This window comes from Salmo trutta, chromosome 33 (genome assembly GCF_901001165.1).
Source record: "Salmo trutta chromosome 33, fSalTru1.1, whole genome shotgun sequence".
NCBI classification, from domain to species: Eukaryota; Metazoa; Chordata; class Actinopteri; order Salmoniformes; family Salmonidae; genus Salmo; species Salmo trutta.
In genome coordinates this window covers 10,868,810-10,888,962 of record NC_042989.1, presented here as the reverse complement: position 1 = coordinate 10,888,962, position 20,153 = coordinate 10,868,810, and the positions used below count along the sequence as shown (strand labels likewise).

The window sequence follows — 20,153 nt, the reverse complement described above, 5'->3', positions numbered from 1 at the left end:
GTAAGAGGGGGCTTTAATATTTACTTGCTTTGCTTTGGTTTCGTCCAGCCCCTTTTCCCCAAACTTACCGTGCGACGGAGTAAATTCCCTGTAAACGGTATTCTCTGCCTTTTTGTCATCCTTACTCACACCTACAGTCCATACCTCTTTCACACCACGGAGAGTTGAGTTGTAGCAGGGTGTTGCGTTCCCTCTTACTAGAGGCGTGCATAACATAATGGGGGCTCATCCGGACCCTGCTCCACTGAGCTCTCTGTGATTTGTGATTGAGGTGTGATGGTAGGTTGTGAGTTTGGATGACTTGTTTAGTTTGTGTGTGTTCAGTGGACTTCTGTGTACAAGATGGCTGCCTCAGCCATCTCCAAGTTTTTTGAAGCGCCCTCTATTGATTCTTTGGTGAGGTTTCGGAAAGCAGACCATTTAGCTGTTGCTGACCATTATGGATTTGTTATCCCTGGGAAAGCCCTAAAGGCTGAGATTTTGGTGCTAGTCAGGGAGGGTTTAGTGAGAGAACACATTCTCTCGTTGAAAGATGACGAGAGGGAGGCTTCAGGTGAGGAGACGGGTAGACCTTCCGATGCCAAGTAGGAGGACAGGGCGGAGGAAGAGGTTGCTCGTACCCCCTTTACATTGCCCCAATTCAATCCTTTCTTCTGCTTCAGGTTGTTCAGGTGGGACCGCAAGGCTGAAGGTGAGGCTGGCCCGTTTAGAAATGCAGCAAAAAGATAGAGACAGATGAATTTTGATCTTGAAATTAGGAGAATGGAAGTTGACAAGGAGGTGAGGATCCGACAACTGGAGCTAGACGCTGGCTCCACTGCGACTCCACAAGCTGCTTATCATCAAGCCCACTTTGATGTAAGTAAAAATATAGCTTTAGTCCCTCCATTCCGAGAGTCGGAAGTTGATTCCTATTTCTCTGCGTTTGAGCGTGTGGCCACTGCGCTGCATTGGCCACTCGAGGTTTGGCCGCTCCTGTTACAATGTAAATTGTCTGGGAAAGCCCAGGAAGTAGTATCTGCTCTCTCCCTGGAAGACAGTTTACACTATGATACAGTTAAAACTACCGTGTTGCTGGCTTATGAGTTGGTGCCTGAAGCTTATAGACAGCGCTTCAGGAACCACAAAAAAACATGTCACCGTACTTTTGTTGAGTTTGCTAGGGACAAAAAGTCTCTGTTTAATCGCTGGTGTTCAGCCAGCAAAGCTAACATCTTTGCTGATATTCGGGAGTTGATGCTGTTGGAGGATTTTAAAAGCAACCTCCCTGATAGAATTGTAGTTCATTTAAATGAACAGAAAGTGGTGACATTGGCCCAGGCAGCATTGTTGGCAGATGAGTACACTTTGACACACAAGACTGTCTTTGGTGCGCCTCGTTTTGAAGGCCGAACGATTACGGCATCAGTGCCTCGTTCAGGTCGCTTTTTCTCTGACAACCCTAAGCCTTTTCATGAAATCCGTGAATGTTTTTACTTACTGTGATTGCGGACTGCCCGGTTTTGAAAAAAAAAAAAAAACAGTCCCTGTCACCGTCCCCAAAAATGAAAAGTGTAGGTTTAGTCAAGTCTATGGCTCGTCTGTTGGACCGAGTTATTGATTCAGCATTTGAGAAACCGGATCCTGTCTATGCTCCGTTTATCTCTGCTGGTTGTGTTTCCCTTAACTGGAGAACAAGCTGATCAAAAGCCTATACGAATCTTACGAGACACCGGGACGGCGCAGTCAGTAATCGTTACTGATGCTTTACCCTGGTCCTCTGAAACATATTGTGGCTCTCATGTCATATTACAGGGGATAGAGACAAAAACAGTACCTGTACCATTACACTGGGTCCACTTAGTGTCAGACTTGGTATCAGGACGTTTCCGTGTTGGTGTAGTGTCTACACTGCCAGTAAAAGGAGTCACATTGTTACTAGGGAATGATATCGCTGGTGGTAACGTCACTCCTGTGTTAGAGTTAGTAGACAACCCAGAAATCAGAACTACAGATGTGAAATTGGTTCAAGCATTTCGACATGTTTTTCCAGCTTGTGTGTTAACGAGGGCACAATCTCGCAAGCTAGGATATGTGGTGGATTTGGCTAGTTCCATTTTTGAGAAGGTTGAGGTAGAAGACAATGCACCGAGTATTCCTTCTGCAATGCCGACAGTTTCTACCCCCGTAAAAACTAAGGCAGGGGAAAGCGAAATCGCGCCCCAATTACATGACATTCTTTTGTCTGTCACCCCCAAGAAGGTGATTGAATGTCAAAAGGGAGACACCAGTCTTCGCAAGTGTTTTGCTTTGGTAATTTCCACTGAGGAAGCTAAAACTAAGGAGACCGCCTACTTTATGGAAGCAGGAGTTTTGATGCGTAAATGGGCAGCTCATGACACCGTTAGTGACTGGAGTGAAGTGTGTCAAGTGGTTGTTCCTACACCGTTCCGACAGCAGGTGTTGTCACTCGCCCATGACCAGGCGTGGTCTGGACACTTAGGGATCACGAAGACTTATAACCGAGTCCTTCGACACTTTTTTTGGCCAGGTTTGAAGTCTGACGTTGTCCAATTTTATAAAACATGCCACGTATGTCAACTCACTGGGAAAGTGAATCAAACAGTTCCTCGTGCACCGCTCTGCCCGATTCCCGTGGTGGGGGAACCGTTTGAAAAAGTGATAATTGATTGTGTAGGTCCGTTGCCGAAAACCAGGTCAGGTAACCAGTTCTTACTAACAATAATATGCAGTGCTACTCGATACCCAGAGGCTATTCCTCTCCGTACAATAACGGCTAAGACTGTAGTGAAGGCACTAGTGAAGTTCTTCTCTACGTTTGGACTCCCTAAAGTAATCCAAACTGATCAGGGATCCAACTTTATGTCAAAACTGTTCTCTAATGTGTTAATAACCTGTTCGGGCTAGGGGGCAGTATTTTCACGGCCGGATAAAAAACGTACCCAATTTAGACTGGTTACTACTCTTGCCCGGAAACGTGAATATGCATATAATTAGTAGATTTGGATAGAAAACACTCTAACGTTTCTAAAACTGTTTGAATGGTGTCTGTGAGTATAACAGAACTCATATGGCAGGCCAAAACCTGAGAAGATTCCATACAGGAAGTGCCCTGTCTGACAATTTGTTGTCCTTCTGTTGCATCTCTATCGAAAATACAGCATCTGTGCTGTAACGTGACACTTTCTAAGGCTTCCATTGGCTCTCTAAAGCCGCCAGAAAGTGGAATGGGGTGTCTGCTGTCTCTGGGCAAAGTACAGCAGCTCTGTTTGTGAGTGGTCAGCCTGGGGACAGTGAGACTGAGATGCCCGTTCACGAGACTTCTCCATTTTTTTTCTTTCAGCCTTTGAATGAATACAACGTTGCCCGGTTGGAATATTATCGCTATTTTACGAGAAAAATAGCATAAAAATTGATTTTAAACAGCGTTTGACATGCTTCTAAGTACGGTAATGGAATATTTTGAAAAAAAATTGTCACGAAATGCACTCGCGCGTTACCCTTCGGATAGTGACCTGAACGCATGAACAAAACGGAGGTATTTGGATATAACTATGGATTATTTGGAACCAAAACAACATTTGTTGTTGAAGTAGAAGTCCTGGGAGTGCATTCTGACGAAGAACAGCAAAGGTAATCCAATTTTTCTAATAGTAATTCTGAGTTTAGTGAGCCCCAAACTTGGTGGGTGTCAAATTAGCTAGCCTGTGATGGCCGAGCTGTGTACTCAGAATATTGCAAAATGTGCTTTCGCCGAAAAGCTATTTTAAAATCTGACATAGCGTTTGCATAAAGGAGTTCTGTATCTATAATTCTTAAAATAATTATGTATTTTGTCAACGTTTATCATGAGTAATTTAGTAAATTCACCGGAAGTTGTTGGTGGGTATGCTAGTTCTGAACATCACATGCTAATGTAAAAAGCTGGTTTTTGATATAAATATGAACTTGATTGAACAAAACATGCATGTATTGTATAACATAATGTCCTAGGAGTGTCATCTGATGAAGATCATCAAAGGTTAGTGCTGCATTTAGCTGTGGTTTTGGTTTTTGTGACATATATGCTTGCTTTGAAAATGGCTGTGTGATTATTTTTGGCAGGGTACTCTCCTGACATAATCTAATGTTTTGCTTTCGCTGTAAAGCCTTTTTGAAATCGGACAATGTGGTTAGATTAACGAGAGTCTTGTCTTTAAAATGGTGTAAAATAGTAATATGTTTGAGAAATTGAAGTTATAGCATTTTTGAGGTATTTGTACGCAAACGTCCCACCTAGCCCATAGAAGTTAAAGACGCTGTGTATTTCCCATCAGGTCTCCAGTCCGTATCATCCGGAGAGTCAAGGGGCTCTCGAACGCTGGCATCAGACGCTGAAGGCAATGCTACGCAAGTATTGCATGGATACCAGTACCGATTGGGATGAGGGGGTACCCTTTGTCCTATTTGCTATTAGGGAAATGATACAAGAGTCCTTAGGGTTCAGCCCTGCTGACCTTGTGTTTGGACACACCCCACGGGGTCCGCTGAAAGTTTTGAAGGAGCATATCTTATCTCCTACACCCAGTAGTGCCCCTAAAAATGTGTTGTATTATGTAAGTAAGATGCGGGAGAGACTGCACACTGCATGTACGTTAGCCCAAAAGTCTCTCTCCTCTACTCAAGCGCATGAAGTTGCATTATGACAAAAAGGTTGTTGGCCGTTCTTTTGCACCAGGGGATCAAGTTTTAGTTTTGTTGCCAATCCCTGGCTCATCTCTGTCAGCACGTTTTTCTGGACCATATCTTGTGGAAAAGAAACTCAGTGACACCAATTATGTGATAAAGATCCCAGATCGGAGGCGTTCTTCCCGAGTGTGTCATGTTAACATGCTGAAAGCATGTTATGTGAGTGATTCTCCCAACAGCTCCTCAAGTAAGCCGGTCCAGCCCGCCGTCTCCAGTGTGGCTGCAGTGGTGCTGAAGCCTGGCTGGGACCTAGAGGAGGATAAGGAGGACGGATTGGAGTTACGCCATGTGTTACAGCAGTGTGAACTCTTATGTAATTCAGAGATGCTGAAAAAGTTACTCTCTCAAATGGAACATTTGGATAACGACCAAACTAAGGATCTTATCCTATTGATAAACAGTTTTCTCAATGTGTTTCAGGACGTTCCAAGTCGCACGTCCATCTTGGAACATGACGTGGATGTGGGGAACGCTGTTCCTATAAGTCAGCATCTGTACTGGGTTAATGCAAAGAAAAGGGAGGTAATGAAAAGTGAGGTTGCTTATTTATTACAGAATGACATGGCAAAACCCAGTAACAGCTCCTGGAGTTCCCCGTGTATTCTTGTTCCTAAGCCTGACGGTACGTCTCGCTTATGTACGGACTATCATCGAGTAAATGCCGTTACAAACTTTGATTATTTTCCTCTACCTCGCTTAGATGACTGCATTGATAGAATTGGCTCTGCTGCTTACGTTAGTAAGTTAGATTTGCTAAAAGGTTATTGGCAGGTGCCTCTGACCTCTCGAGCTTCTGACATCTCGGCTTTCGTTATGCCAGATAACTTCATACAATACACTGTGATGCCCTTTGGAATGTGTAATGCACCTGCTACTTTTCAGCGGCTAGTTAACATTGTGTTAGCAGATGTACCGAATTGTACTGCTTACCTTGACGATGTGGTGATTCATTCGTCTACTTGGTCTGATCATCTCTCCACTTTGAAAAGTGTGTTTCAGCGGTTGGAGAATGCTTCTTAACCCTCAATTTGGCCAAATGTGAGTTTGGGAAGGCTACAGTGACTTACTTAGGGAAACAAGTGGGACGAGGTCAAGTGCGCCCAGTAACTGGCAAAGTGGAAGCAATTGTTGCTTTCCCTGCTCCCACGACTCGCCGCCAGTTGCGCAGATTCCTGGGGATGGTAGGGTACTATCGTACATTCTGTAAGAATTTCTCGACGGTAGTGGCTCCCCTTACATCTCTGCTTAGTCCCAAGGTACCATTTAAGTGGTCCAAGGACTAACTATGCTTTTGAGTCCGCTAAAGTGCAACTTTGTAGTGCCCCAGTGCTTGCCGCCCCCCAACTTTGACAAACCTTTTAAGTTGGAGGTAGATGCTAGTATAGTGGGGGTGGGTGCGGTTCTCTTGCAGGAAGATGAAGATGGAGTGGATCGGCCCATCAGTTTCTTCTCCCATAAGTTCAACTCGTGTCAGTCAAGGTACTCCACAATTGAACAAGAGACGCTGGCTTTATTGCTAGCCTTACAGTTCTTTGAAGTACATGTGGGCTCCAGTGCCTTGCCTGTAATGGTCTTCACGGACCATAATCCTTTGGTGTTCTTGAAACAAATGTACAATCAGAACCGCTGCCTTATGCGGTGGGCTCTGATTGTACAAGGATATAATGTACAGATAGCCTATGTGAAGGGCTCGGCAAATGTGGTTGCCGACGCTCTATCACGGGTTTAGTAACTGGGGATGCGTTGTTTTTTTAATGCAAACTGTATTTTTGCATTTTTGTGGTGGGCGGCGTGTTTCGTTCCCCAGTTTCTGTGTTGTGGTTTGTGTATTTGTATGTGTTTCAGGATGGCTTCCTGAATTTCCCAAGCAGCTGATTGGTCGGCCCCCATTACTGATTGGAGAGCTGACCCCGCCTCCTCATCAGGACGCAGCTGTCTCCAATTAACAAGTCCTTCTCCAGCAATATAAGCCAGTGTTCTGTTGCTCAGAGGGAGATATTTGCTGAGAGAGGAGGCTAATGGCTGAGGGTTATAGCATGTTGGCTGTTACTAAGAATTTTGGTATGTACCGTGTTTGTTGTTGCTGAGGGAGCTGATTGGTTGTCTGTGTGTCAATAGGATGCAGTGTTTTGATTATTGAACTTATTTTTGTGTTCTGTTTCATTTGTTCCCAGGGGGGAAGGGGAAGGCACCTAGGGAGTGCTTAGGCAAGAGGCCTGCGGGCATACATTACCCGTAGTAGTTTGTCTATGCACACTAGGAAAGACCTGGGCGGACCATCCCCTGTATTTTGGTTAGTGCACCAGGTGGTGCTACTTAGTTAAGTAGTGGGTAGGCAGGTAAGGTAAGAGGGGGCTTTAATATTTACTTGCTTTGCTTTCGTCCAGCCCCTTTTCCCCAAACTTACCGTGCGACGGAATAAATTCCATGTATACGGTATTCTCTGCCTTTTTGTCATCCTTACTCACACCTACAGTCCATACCTCTTTCACACCACGGAGAGTTGAGTTGTAGCAGGGTGTTGCGTTCCCTCTTACTAGAAGCGTGCGTAACAAACACCTACTCATTTAATTTTTTAGTTTTATTTGTATTTTTTTACATTATAGAATAATAGTGAAGACAACTATGAAATAACACATGGAATCATGTAGTAACCAAAAAAGTGTTAACCAAAATATATTTGAGATTCTTGAAATAGCCACCCTTTACCTTGATGACAGCTTTGCACATGCTTGGCATTCTCTCATAAGGTAGTCACCTGGAATGCATTTCAATTAACAGGTGTGCCTTGTTAAAAGTACATTTGTGGAATTTCTTTCCTCCTTAATGCGTTTGAGCCAATCAGTTGTGTTGTGACAAGGTAGGGGTGGCATACAGAAGATATTATGCCAAGAACAGCTCAAATAAGCAAAGAGAAACAACAGTCCATCATTACTCTAAGACATGAAGGTCAGTCAATACGGAACATTTCAAGAGATTTTAAAGTTTCTTCAAGTGCAGTCGCAAAAACCGTCAAGCTGTCACATCCTGACCAGTATAGAGGATATTTTGTTATTGTAGTTTGGTCAGGACGTGGCAGAGGGTAGTTGATTTATGTATTACGGGGTTTGTTGGTCACTGGTTTATGTTTGTATTTCTATGGGTATGTTCTAGGTTAGTTTTTCTATGTGTAGGTTGGGTGCTGGACTCTCAATTGGAGGCAGGTGTTTCTAGTTGCCTCTGATTGGGAGTCCTATAAGTAGGTGTGTGTTTTGTTTGTCACTTGTGGGTAGTTATTTGTTAGTACTGCTTTTGTTGAGCCTGCTACTCTGTTGCTGTCGTTAGTTTGTTGTTTTTTCGTGGTGTTCTCATTTTTATGATAAAGATGTTGAGCACGCAACCCGCTGCGCCTTGGTCCCGTTCTATCTTCCATGACAGCTATGACACAAGCGCTATGATGAAACTGGACCACCACAGGAATGGAAGACACAAAGTTATCTCTGCTGCCAAGGATAAGTTCATTAAAGCCTCAGAAATTACAGCCCAACTGCTTCACAGAGAGTTCAAGTAACAGACACATCTCAACATCAACTGTTCAGAGGAGACTGTGTGAATTGGGCCTTCATGGTTGAATTGCTGCAAAGAAACCACTACTAAAGGACACCAATAAGAGGAAGAGACTTGTTTGGTCCAAGAAACACAAGCGATGGACAATCAACCGGTGGAAATGTGTCCTTTGGTCTGGAGTCCAAATTGGAGATTTAATTCCAACCACCGTGTCTTTGAGATGTGGTGTGGGTGAACAGGAGTATTCAGGAGTATTTCCCACCGAAAAGCATGGAGGAGGAGGTGTGATGGTGTGGGGGTGCTTTGCTGCTGACACTGTCTGTGATATATTTAGAATTCAAGGCACACTTAACCAGCATGTCTACCACAGCATTCTGCAGAGATACGCCATTCCATCAGGTTTGCACTTAGTGGGACTATCATTTGTTTTTCAACAGGACAATGACCCAACACACCTCCAGGCTGTGTAAGGGCTATTTTACCAAGAAGGAGAGTGATGGAGTGCTGCATCAGATGACCTGGCTTCCACAATCCCCCAACCTCAACCAAATTGAGATGGTTTGGGATTGAGATGGTCGGACCGCAGAGTGAAGGAAAAGCGGCCAACAAGTGCTCAGTATATGTGGGAACTCCTTCAAGACTGTAGGAAAAGCATTCAAGGTGAAGCTGATTGAGAGAATGCCAAGCGTGTGCAAAGCTGTCATCAAGGCAAAGGGTGGCTGTTTGAAGAATCTCAAATATAAAATATATTTTGATTTGTTAAATATATTTTGGGTTACTTCATGATTCCGTATGTGTTATTTCATAGTTTGTCTTCACTATTATTCTACAATGTAGAAAATAGTCAAAATAAAGAAAAACCCTTGAATGTGTAGGTCTTCTGTAGAGTATGTAGATACCTTTTTTATAAAGAATAGATATTTCCCTTGATGGAGTGATGATGAATGTAAAAATAGCTCAACTGCAAGTGTTGGTTCAGGAGTTTTTTTTGTGGGGGGGGGTCGAGGTTCTGTTCTGCTCACCTTTCCCAGAGCCAGTGAAGGGAGGGAGGCATGCGGGCATAAAGCATAGGGTGACGTCAGTGGCTGGTTGGTCTGCTTTATGTACGAAGGGCAGCACTTCCAAAAGTTGGCCTGGGAGTATTGCGTAAATATTTAAATTGTCCAGGCCTGCTTATTGTACCCTGCTCGGGGGCTAATAGAGGTATGTAGCTGTAGTGTACAGTCAGTAAAGCACAGTAAAATTGCTCCACAGACTAACTGGTCTTTGTTGTCAGGCAGGGCAGGCACGACTGTAGAGTTCAAACTAAGGTTTCTGTCTCTGGTCTCTGCTTATTCCTGGATTTCTTTTTTTTCTCTCTGTTCTCTTCACAGGTCTGTTCTGTTCTCTCTCTGACTTAGCTGTACTGTAACTCAACCAGAGTCATTTGTGATGATTCGGTCACTTTCATTTGCCTCACCTAAAGGTCAAAGATGTAGACTTGTTGACTTCACAGTGATCTTTTGATGAAATTCCTGCTACCAATACATTTGTTAGGACTGCCCACCTCTTAAGCAAAGCCAACCAGACAAGGCCTCTACAACCTGTAACTTCACTGTGGAAATGTGTGAGAGCTAGGAGCTCTTGTTAAGACAGAACATACAGCAAGTGAAACAAACGTTTATTTTACAAAGTTTTGATTTCCAGCACTTGATTTATAGTTTTAAACAAAAGGAAAAATCCATCAAGCCTTGCCTACACTCTTACATCTAAACATCAAAGGTTGTGATTGATGGAGGATTAATGATTGGTTCAGTACCCGCCCCATCAGTGGCTCTGAGCTTGGCGCTCCTACCTGCACACAAACAACATGATGGATAATATGTCACGCTTTGTTTAAAAATGACTGGGATGAATAAAGTTGAACTGCAGCACTATTTCCATAAACTAGTCTACTGTATTAGACCTAGCTAACAGAACAAAGAAACATTCTTTAGCAGACAGGCAAACTATGGAGCTCTTTGCTCCCGCTCTTAAATCTTTCATATCTCAAACATACATGCATTTCATCCACAGTAAACATTACTAACACATTGTGTATTTTCACTTAAAAGGCTACACGTGTGACAGGTTTCAATAAACTGCTTACAGCGTTACTTCCTTTAAGTACATTACAGTAAAGAAAGAAGTTAGTATGTGTCACAGTTGTCGTAAGAACGGGACCAAGGCGCAGTGGTGGTTGAGTTCCGCATATTTATTACAAAGTGAAACTTTAAGCAAAAAAAAATCAATAAACGACCAACGAAACGTGACTACGTGGTGCACAAACACAAAACAATATCCCACAAACACAGGTGGGAAAAATAGCTACTTAAATATGATCCCCAATTAGAGGCAACAATTACCAGCTGCCTCTAATTGGGAACCAAAACACCAACATAGAAATTTTAAACTAGAACACCCCCTCGTCACGCCCTGACCTACTACACCATAGAGAAACAAGGGCTCTCTATGGTTAGGATGTGACAGTATGCCAATGTCTATACCTAATATTGTACCAGCCTGTACTTTCCTTGTCTGGAAGGCATCATCATTGATAGCTGAGGCTGCGTCTCAAGTGGCACCTTATTCTTTATATAGTGCAGTACTTTTGGCCATAAAAATAATACACTATATAAGGAATAGGGTGTAACTTGGGATACAGCCTCAGTGAATATGGGGGAAGATGTCCTCTTAAGGGAGGTGGGGAATCAATCCTCTAATGTCTCTGATCTGATCGCAGATTATCCTTTAAGACTCCATCCCCAGGGGGAGGGATAATAGACTATGAAAATAGTCATTAAAAAGCATTTCAAAGAAATTAAAGCTTAATCACATCCTCATAGTGGATCTCAATGACTGTCATTTACAACATATCAGTGTCCAAAAAGAGGAAAAGCACCTTACTTTATTTTATTACTTTTTTAAACTAAATGTTTTACTATAATCTTGAATTGTTAGTCATGCTGGGAAATAATACTTAAATTTGTGAAGCAACTCTCTTCCTGGAAAGGCCTGTTAGAACTGTGACTGACCTAGCGCCTTGGTGAACTGCTTCATAAGTGTGAGGTAAACCTGTCACATTCAATAAACTCACATAAGCAATGAGGCCATTCCATGGTGCTTCATATGACCCTGTAGCTTCCGAGATGGTGTCTAACTCACAGACAGTGCGTCCCACAATTGTGTCAAGTTGGCTGGATGCCCTTTGGGTGGTGGACCATTCTTGATACACACGAGAAACTGTTGAGCGTGAAAAACCCAGTAGAGTTGCAGTTTTTGACACACTCAAACCAGTGCGCCTGGCACCTACTACCAACGGTTGTCTTCTTGTATAGCCTACCAAGTCCACTGGTCTTTTGGTTGGAATTCTCAACGACAAGGAGTACCACCTGCTGGTAACAACTAGTAACTGTATTTGAACAAAGCATTAAATGTACAGATAATAACCACTACTGAATTGTATTTCAGATTTTATTCTATGAGACACAAAAGGTTGTCAGAGATTTTCCAAATTTGACACTGATTGCAAAGCAGGGAAATTAGAGGCAGCATTAGTCAACATTGTGAAAATGTATACAACAGGGTAAGAAGCTGTAATAAAAAACAATTATGAATCGGTCCTAATAATCTTTCATTAAAACAGTCTGGAGCCATGACCTACTGGTGGAAATCCAATAGCCTCGTCCATACTGTATGTGCTGTAGCCAACTATTTTATTGTTTGATCAACTATAGGACAAGGCTATAGGCCCTGGTCAAAAGTAGTGAACTATATAGGGAATAGGGTGACATTTGAGACTCAGCCTAGGAGCTCCATGTTCTGTGTTCATCTGTTGAGGACCTTCCTGAGATGTTCCAGCTGTGCCTGGTTGATGCTGCTCCCTCCACAGACAATCATGACTAGGGGTCCTGCTAGGGGAACAGGCAGCCGGCCCTCACCCTGCAGTCTCTGGATGACACCACAGTACACAGCCGCTAACGCAGCACCACAGGCCAGCTCCACCAGCACACGCTCCTCGTCTGGACGGACGGACACACACACAAATAGTTTTAGTCGTAGTTGTAACAGTAGCTACCTTTCTTTTAGGATATAACTATACATCAAATAAAGCAGAGTAATGTATGGAGATGTATTGAACATTTAAAACAATTCTAGAATGCGCCATCTGACATCTGGTATAACACTCACCCAGGAAGGTCTCCACTGCTTGCAAGGCCTGCTGGTCAGTGACCAGCTCTGATATGATGTTCATGTTGCCCTCCTTAATGTACTCAAAGGCCTGGCTGCACACCGTCTTCGAACCCAGACACTTGGCCTCACTGGCAATACAACCATCATGCCAGGTCATTACAATGGAATAGAATAGAAAAGATTTGACTATAACATAATGCTAAATGAATATCTCAGTGTAATCTCTGTTCTCTTCTCACCTAGTGATGTCAGGGAGGGTGACTATCTTGCCAGCCTTTACTGCTGCGTTAAAACAGTCTGCTCCCTCAGTCTCCATGCAGATGATGGGCACACTGGCCCAGCCCACTTCCTTCATGCCCTCCACCACCCCACAGAGCAGCCCTCCTCCCCCTACAGATAAAACTACAGCCCCAGGCTTGGATGGAAGAGAGGCCTTGATCTCTCTCACAATACTGGCATGGCCTTGCCTGGGGGAGAATCAAATCAAATCATATTTAAAGTGTATTTTCCAAACAAATGTGTCACCATACACTTTACACAAAATAGAAAGGGGCAAAAAATGAGACAAACAAGATGAAAAGGGGTGGGAAAACTGTCCATTCAAAAGAAAAGACAACAGCAACTCCTAATAGGAGAAGAATGGTGTTCATTTCACAGAATCTGAACCATTATTTGTGATCTAAGTCGGTCATTCTAGAAGTCATGCCCCTTACAGGCTCATTTAAGGCTGGTCTGACTGGAGTATCTTCTCACCAGAGCAGAGGATGGTCAAAGGGTGGGACATAGGTCAGACCATCAGTCTGGGTCAGACGCAGGGCCTCATCATTGGCATCATCCCACACCTGAACAGGCAAAATGAGATAGGCAAATGGCAACAAACACCTTGGGGAACAGAGTAGCCTACAAAGTCCACAAGTAAATCAGTCTTCGGTTATAAGGCTGGCAAAAACTAGAGAGGAGAGGTGGTCACTAATTGGCAGGATTACCTTGCCGACGACTCTGACCGTGGCTCCCTGGTCCTTCAGCTTCTCCCTAATCAGCTCAGGAGAGGATGACGGCACAATGATAGTTGCTGGTATGTTTAGTTTGCGTGCCACATAGGCTGTGGCCATCCCAGCGTTGCCACCTGAACACAACATAAAGATATTGTCATAATGGGGAATGTTTGGATCACTTGGAAATATTATTATATAAATCGTCTACTACCTGAAGAGCAAACAACTCCTTTGGACTCTGGTCCTGCAACCTAGAAATTAAAAATAAAAATAAAGTATGCCATTGATCAGATATGTGTATTTATTTATTTTTTAATTCAAACTGAGAAAGTGTGATTTATATATTGAAACGTTGCTCTGTTCTTACCATCATGGACTCAAGGAAGCATTATATAAAAATGTATCTGGTCAACACTAGGAGGTGTTCTCGCACAAGTGTTTGAACAGTACTAAACAAACCTGAAACAAACTCTATAATAATGGCGGATATTTTCCATGTTGAGCAGAATTTCAAAGGTTTGTGCGTGTGAGGTTGTCTGTTTCCAGTATGTAGGCCGATTACTTGGGCAAAACAATAGGCTAATCATTGAAATGTTACTAAATCTCTATTCTAAGTATGGTTGTCATTAGATGTAATGTAAATTGGATTTACGATCATTTTACTTCAAACCTTTGAACATGCCTACCTTTTGGCAGAGGTGTCCGATACCGCGGATTTTGAATGAACCGGAGGGTTGGGAACTTTCCATTTTTAAATACACATTGGTCCCCGTCCGTTTTGACATGTCTATGCTCTCTAAAAACGGGCTATTTATGTGAAAGGCTTTTGGGTTTGCCATGAGGGCTCAGGATAACAACGTTGGAAGTATTCGATCTCCCCTTGAATGCTAGTGCGTAAATTGCGTATGTGCAAATCCAGGTTTTCTTTTCTCGCCAATGTGCCCAATCCACAGAGACGCAATGTACCGCTGTCAACAAAGATTGCAATTCCGTTGCGGATGACAAGACAATAATAGGCAAGAAGTAGGCTACTGTAGAACAATATTCCGTTTGTAGGCGGTGCAACTTTGTGACAAGATAGCTTGCTGCGGCAATCAGTACATGATTTATCCCTGACCTTTGCATAAACTGCCATATCTATCCGTTAATGTTTAGCTTTCAAAGGAGGTGGGATAGATCATAAATGAATCGACTCGTCCCCTGTTATTAACTCTTGTTTGGTAGACTATGAAAACTGCAGCCAGTGTAAGTAAGCATTGTGCATAGCATAGTGAGACGTTATTACTATAACATACAACATTCTATGTTACACTTTTTTTTTTACTCCCATTCAAGGGAAATAATTATTTATTGTGTACATTTACATGTTTTGCAGCATATTGATTGGTGTTAGTTTTGTATGTCACATAACCCATCCATACAGCAGACTGTAATACACAACCAGTAAATCAAGCCAGCGATGAAATTGTGTATCAATTTGCATGATGGGTATTAAATAGACAACAACCAACCTGAAACAAAAATAGGGAAAATAGCACAATGTACAAACTTCTGCCTAAATTTAACTCAATATGAATACAAACGCCAAAGAGAGGTCCTAACTATAGACCTCCTGTTTGGGTGATAAAGCATTTATATACTGTAGGACTATGAGTGTTTGATGAGCTTAGTTTCAATTCACACCCATAGTTAGCTTCATAGTTATTATATCTGTATAAGAAAATACTGCACCTCTCACTTTCCTATCCCAGCACTTCCTCTTCCCCTCATTCCTTCAGAACACATTTTGGTTCGCAAAAATAAAACCAACATTGTATGACTGTTTTAAACATTCCACATCTCTTTCAGTAGCTTTAACCAGCCTTCAAAGTCGTTCAATAACACCTGCTGTCACATTTCTTCCTGTCCATTTCTCATCTCATAAAAACATTATCTTATCTCTTGCTTTCTTTCTTCCACTGAAACCCTGAACATTTGCCTTGCAGGGTAACTGTCCATCTTCATCTAACAGCACTTAGTTCAAACCCACATTCACTAACTCATGACTGCCTCTGTCCTGTCCTCTGCTCCCTTCTCTGAGATTATCACATTCAAGTCCTTACTCGACTGACACACAGGAGAAAAACACTGAGTGAGAGAGGGAAATGGGAAGCCCAGACCCAGAGTATTCTCTGAATGAGGGGTGGTGGCAGGGCGGTGGGAGTTGTTGAAAAAAAGAAGTAAAAATGGTGCTTCATTGCTTCATGAACCAATGAGAAAAAGTCTGTTTAGTCAGGGAGAAAAGCGAAACCTTAAATGCAGACAGGGATCTACGGGTGGTGTATGCTGGCTCTTCTTCCTATTTGGTAGGTGACCACCAATACCAAGCCTGTCTGTCTGTATGTCTGTCCAGATATAGGCCACTCTGCCCATGCCCTGGCCCTTGTCCTTTGTTCTGGGGTGGCACAGACTGACACAGAGAGAGGGCACTGTCCGGGTGCTGCCACTGTCTGCAAGTCTAGTCAGCTCCAGCTCTGAGCCCAGTCCCAGCACAACAACGTGCACTATCTTCTCAGCAACGTGCACAGTCTTCTCTATGCCAGAGAACGTTGTCTAGGCTTGATCCTTGGATACAACTGTAAGAAGAAGAAAACGTTATTGTTCATATTATTTTCAGATCAAGGAAATTCAGCTTATACAGGCATAGGATTTATTACCAAATATTTTGAGATGCCACTTCTGTCATTGGGTTAAAGCTCCTTATCAATTTCAACTAACATTTAATTAACATGTCATTTCAAACAAGATTGGGGATATCTTATACATAGTATATAAGCATAAATACACCACATCAATCACAGAATTAAAGGATCTCTATGATATTAACATCCTTGTGATTCATATTAATATCCTGGTGATTCATTTTAACATCTTGGGTATTCATATTAACATCCTGATGATTTAGACCATAGTTGTATCCATCATGGTGGCTGGCCTTACCCCTAGCAGGTTGCGTGGCACGTATCCCTCCTTGTCATGCAGTCTGGCCCACCACCATTCTGTCTCAGCGTCGTCCCTGCGGCTCAGAGTGGTAATGGCGTCTCCCTCGTGGAAGGACAGCTCGTCTGAGCTCTGGGCCTCGTAGTCCCACAGCCCGTACACTGACCCTTTATTCATCACACCCAGCTTCTCCTGCACCCCTGGGGGGCGGATAGAGGGGAAGAGGGTCACTTCACAGTTCACATGGAAACACTATTGAACCTTCCTGACACAAAACCATGGCCCTGTCCAGAAAACCCTGGCCAAACAATAACGTTGGAGCCTTCAGATAGGTTAGGTGGAGCTTTCACCATATTGCTTATACCTATCCAATTTTACATATCCTAGCACGAATGCATAGTGTGTAGGGTGTAGGGGCTATGGGTTGTTTGTGTTCAGGAGCCATATGTCTCTCTATATAACACCACTCACCATAGAGGAACTGGGAACACTGTGTGTATCCGTCCTCCATCTCCTCACACTTATCAGCCGCTGTCTCCACGTCACTTATGGTGGTGGCAAAGATGGCCGCCCCTGACTCCACCAGCATCTTACAGAGATGTACACTGTTACAGGAGGCTGCACAGTGTAGTGGGGTCCTGGATATAAGACGGACACAAAAGGAGAGATGTTCATGGAGACATTGTGTAGTCTTGACCATTTTAAATGCAGGTGAGCAAAGCTAAGGTGAAAGAAATAGGAAATATCAAGTGAAAGAGGAAGGTAAAGAGAAATGGTCACAGCAGGGTTTAAACAGTGTATGTCCACACCATCCATCGCTGTCAGCAGCGTTGACGTTGACCCCAAAGTCGAGCAGGAACTTGACGATGTGGTGATGTCCAGCACATACAGCGTTGTGCAGGGGGGTGATGCCCTCGTCATTGGCTGTGCTGGGATTCTCAACCTGCATGGTGAAAGGGTCAATCAATCACATTTACTTCATTATTCAATTAAATAATCATGATAAAGACTTTTTTACATCAACAGTTGTCACAAAAGCTGTTAAAATGTTAAAAGAGCAGATGATTTAGAAGTCAGTTTGAAATCCCTCACATGCTGACAGTCTATGGTACGTAAAATGAGAAGACTCAACACAGTTCATTTATCTTCTGGGATAATAGTTTGAATTGAAGAGCCTATGATTACCTCATAGATGATCCTTTGCACCAGGTCAAACTCTCCCTCCAGAGAGGCGTCCAGTAGCAGGGCCAGGGGGTTGAACTTGACCCGCAGCCCGTGGCCTGTCCGCTCTGACTCAGGCTTCTTCAGGTTAGTCCTCTTGATCTGCTGAGACAGAGAAAGGGGAGTTACTCTCTACCTAATGTCATGACTAAGGCAGAGAGTTTTTCCTGTGAAGAAAGTGAAGTCTGCAACTCTGATGGCAACTCTAACATAAGTCAGAGTTAGTCATTACTTTCTTTTTTTCAAGGAGTTTTTGTTTACCGTGTGACCTGACCAGGAGAAACTCTGGACCCTATGAATTATGACTTAAAAAAAGGAAGCATGCTGTTACATTGTGGAGCTGTAGCTCCGCAGGCTTACCTTAGGCAGTGCCGGGGGTGTGACAGTCCGGGGAGAGGTGTCTTTCTGCTGGGGGGACGAGGCCTCAGGGATGGGCCTTGGAGTGGAGGTGGTGCTGGTGGTGGTAGGACCAGGCTGGTTGTTGTTGTTGTTGTCTTCCAGGCTGGGCTGGGGGGTGGGCAAGCAGGGAATGGTCTCACTGGGTGGGGGGGTCCTCTGCTGCTGATTTTCATTGGAGTCAGAGGAAGGGGACAGGCGATGGTCTGAATTGGGACCCTCTGCTGCAGTGACCACAAGGGAGGCTGTCTCCATCAGGTTCCCATTAGCAGTGTTGATGTTGTCCATGTCAGGACATCCCAGGACACCACCCATGAAGACAGGCTGGTAGAATGGAGTGTTGTTGCTGCCCTCCATGCCTCCGGCGAGGGTGTTGAAGCGCTGGTACAGGAGCTTCTGGATGTTGGGTCCGGTGGGGCCCTCTGGCTCTGTGATGGAGCTGCGTTTCTTCAGCGGGCGCGGCGCGTTGGTCAACCGCCGGCGCAGGACCTCCAGGTCGGCATCGCTCTGGTAACGCAGCGGGGAGTGGGCCACGGGGGTCAGCTTGGTGGGGCTCAGGGGCCGCGGGATGTTCTCCACACTGGGAGGGGGTAGGAGTCTTCCCTCTGTGGTGTCCCCTTCCCTGTCCACCATGTCCTCTCCACCCCCCAGGCCTCCTCCTGGGGACAGTGCCCCGTGTTGGAAGGGCACAGGGGAGGGAGAGGTGCTGGAGGGAAGCACTGGTTTCCCATACACTACAAACAAAAGGAGATACAGATATTATTATAGGACCATACCGATTGAGACCCAACAGGAAAGTCAAGCGTTATCTGGATTCAAATGGGTTTGCACTTTTGGGACTATTACATTGTTCCTACTGTGCTCAATCAAGTGCAGATTCATTATTTGAAGGAAATTAAATACTATAAGAACCCAGGTCTGACTGACTCTTTACAAAATATCATGTTAATATATTGAGGGGTTTACCTGCTTTGACAGCAGATCTGCCTCCTACTGGGTAGCTCTTGGCTGCAGGCTGCTGCAGGTACATGTGGTAGATGGAGGAGGAGTTCATGGTGGCTGGGCCCTTCCTGGGGGACTGAGGCCTGGAGGAGGACCTGTCTGGGACGTAGGGCCTCACAGCCACAGCCAGCGGGGGGTCAGGCCTCTCTCCCTGGCCCGGCTGGGGTGTGGGGCTGGGGGGGACAGAGATACGCTGCTGGATCTGCTGGGAGGAGGAACCAGGAGGTGCAGGAGTTGGGGCTGAGCGCTGCCAGGCTAAGGTGGCAGGGGCAGACCTGGGAAGGGAGCTGGTAGAGCAGACTATAGACGGGTGGCCAGTAGGTGCAGGGTAAGTGCCGTAGATGGGTGGTGGTTTGGACACGGATCCTCCTGGTAGCTTACTGGAGTCAAGGCTCTGTGGAGGGAATTACAGTGAACCAGTTAGATAGATGTCCATGTAGGACAGTAGGAAGGAGAGAATCCAAGGAATGTGTGAAAGAGCAAAAAGTGAATGGCTGCGTCTCAGTAGTCTAAAGTGGATTCTCTACTTGTGTCCTCTCTTTCATCCTTATTGATCTGAAAAAAACAGGGTCTGTGAAAGCAAAATGGTGGAGAATGCCTACCAGGAATTTGCTTTTCGTGGTTAGTTATAGAATAACAGTGCAGGTGAAGGAGAGGAGATGATGAAAGGAAGCCACTTTAGACTATTGAGAGGTACTCAATGACCGTAGTAGTGGGAGGTGAAGTAGGGATCTCACCTGGTCTGGGCTGGTTTTCCTCCAATCTGAAGGTTGGCGTGAGGAGATACTTTTACTCAGGGTGGGCCACACTGCATCATTGGCTACAGGAGGTGTAGAGAAGAGAGGGATTGAGTGAGAAAGGCAAGAGGTAAAAGAGGGGGGGGGGAGACAGCAGGACCGGTAGTTTGTGTATCAGTATAAAGGTTGGGGAAGATGGGCTGTGGTATTCTAGTTGTCTTGAGAAGTGATCGATAGAATGTTGACGGTAGTCTAAATGAGCAACTAAAGGTACAGTTACACACACACAACACTGTATTTGAAGAACTAGTACCTGTAGCTAATACGTTTCCATTTC

General features: G+C 44.3%; 2 protein-coding genes across 11 annotated transcripts in view; both read right to left on the bottom strand.

The window, feature by feature from the left end:
• Positions 1-11,752: 11,752 nt before the first annotated feature.
• Positions 11,753-14,602, bottom strand: sdsl (serine dehydratase-like). Its single transcript, XM_029729790.1, has 7 exons — positions 14,168-14,602; positions 13,693-13,732; positions 13,473-13,612; positions 13,240-13,328; positions 12,726-12,953; positions 12,484-12,614; positions 11,753-12,314 (listed from the first exon to the last, which is right to left on the bottom strand). Exons 1-7 carry the CDS (start codon positions 14,318-14,320, stop codon positions 12,121-12,123), a joined length of 975 nt encoding a protein of 324 aa, XP_029585650.1. The 5' UTR covers positions 14,321-14,602; the 3' UTR covers positions 11,753-12,120.
• Positions 14,603-14,796: 194 nt separating this feature from the next.
• Positions 14,797-20,153, bottom strand: part of LOC115172387 (apoptosis-stimulating of p53 protein 1) — a 44,130-nt gene continuing 38,773 nt past the window's right edge. For 8 of the 10 annotated variants that reach the window (XM_029729786.1, XM_029729778.1, XM_029729781.1 and 5 more), the window contains 8 exons: positions 19,817-19,899; positions 19,044-19,473; positions 18,042-18,811; positions 17,646-17,786; positions 17,270-17,403; positions 16,932-17,098; positions 16,461-16,660; positions 14,797-16,096 (listed from right to left, as the gene is read on the bottom strand). In XM_029729786.1, the coding sequence (XP_029585646.1) occupies positions 16,055-16,096; positions 16,461-16,660; positions 16,932-17,098; positions 17,270-17,403; positions 17,646-17,786; positions 18,042-18,811; positions 19,044-19,473; positions 19,817-19,899 (1,967 nt within the window). In that variant the 3' untranslated portion in view covers positions 14,797-16,054. The remainder of the gene's footprint in view (positions 16,097-16,460; positions 16,661-16,931; positions 17,099-17,269; positions 17,404-17,645; positions 17,787-18,041; positions 18,812-19,043; positions 19,474-19,816; positions 19,900-20,153) is intronic. The other 2 variants (XM_029729780.1, XM_029729789.1) reach the window with 1 other exon arrangement.

Bases quoted from the DNA above. Each gene is read 5' to 3' on its own strand.
- sdsl (XM_029729790.1), bottom strand. From the start codon at position 14,320: ATGGCAAACCCAAAAGCCTTTCACATAAATAGCCCGTTTTTAGAGAGC. The intron at 12,954-13,239 runs GTGAGAAGATAC...ATTCTCCCCCAG, and splicing joins TTTGACCATCCTCTGCTCTG to GCAAGGCCATGCCAGTATTG. The intron at 12,615-12,725 runs GTGAGAAGAGAA...TTGTATTGCCAG, and splicing joins ACCCTCCCTGACATCACTAG to TGAGGCCAAGTGTCTGGGTT.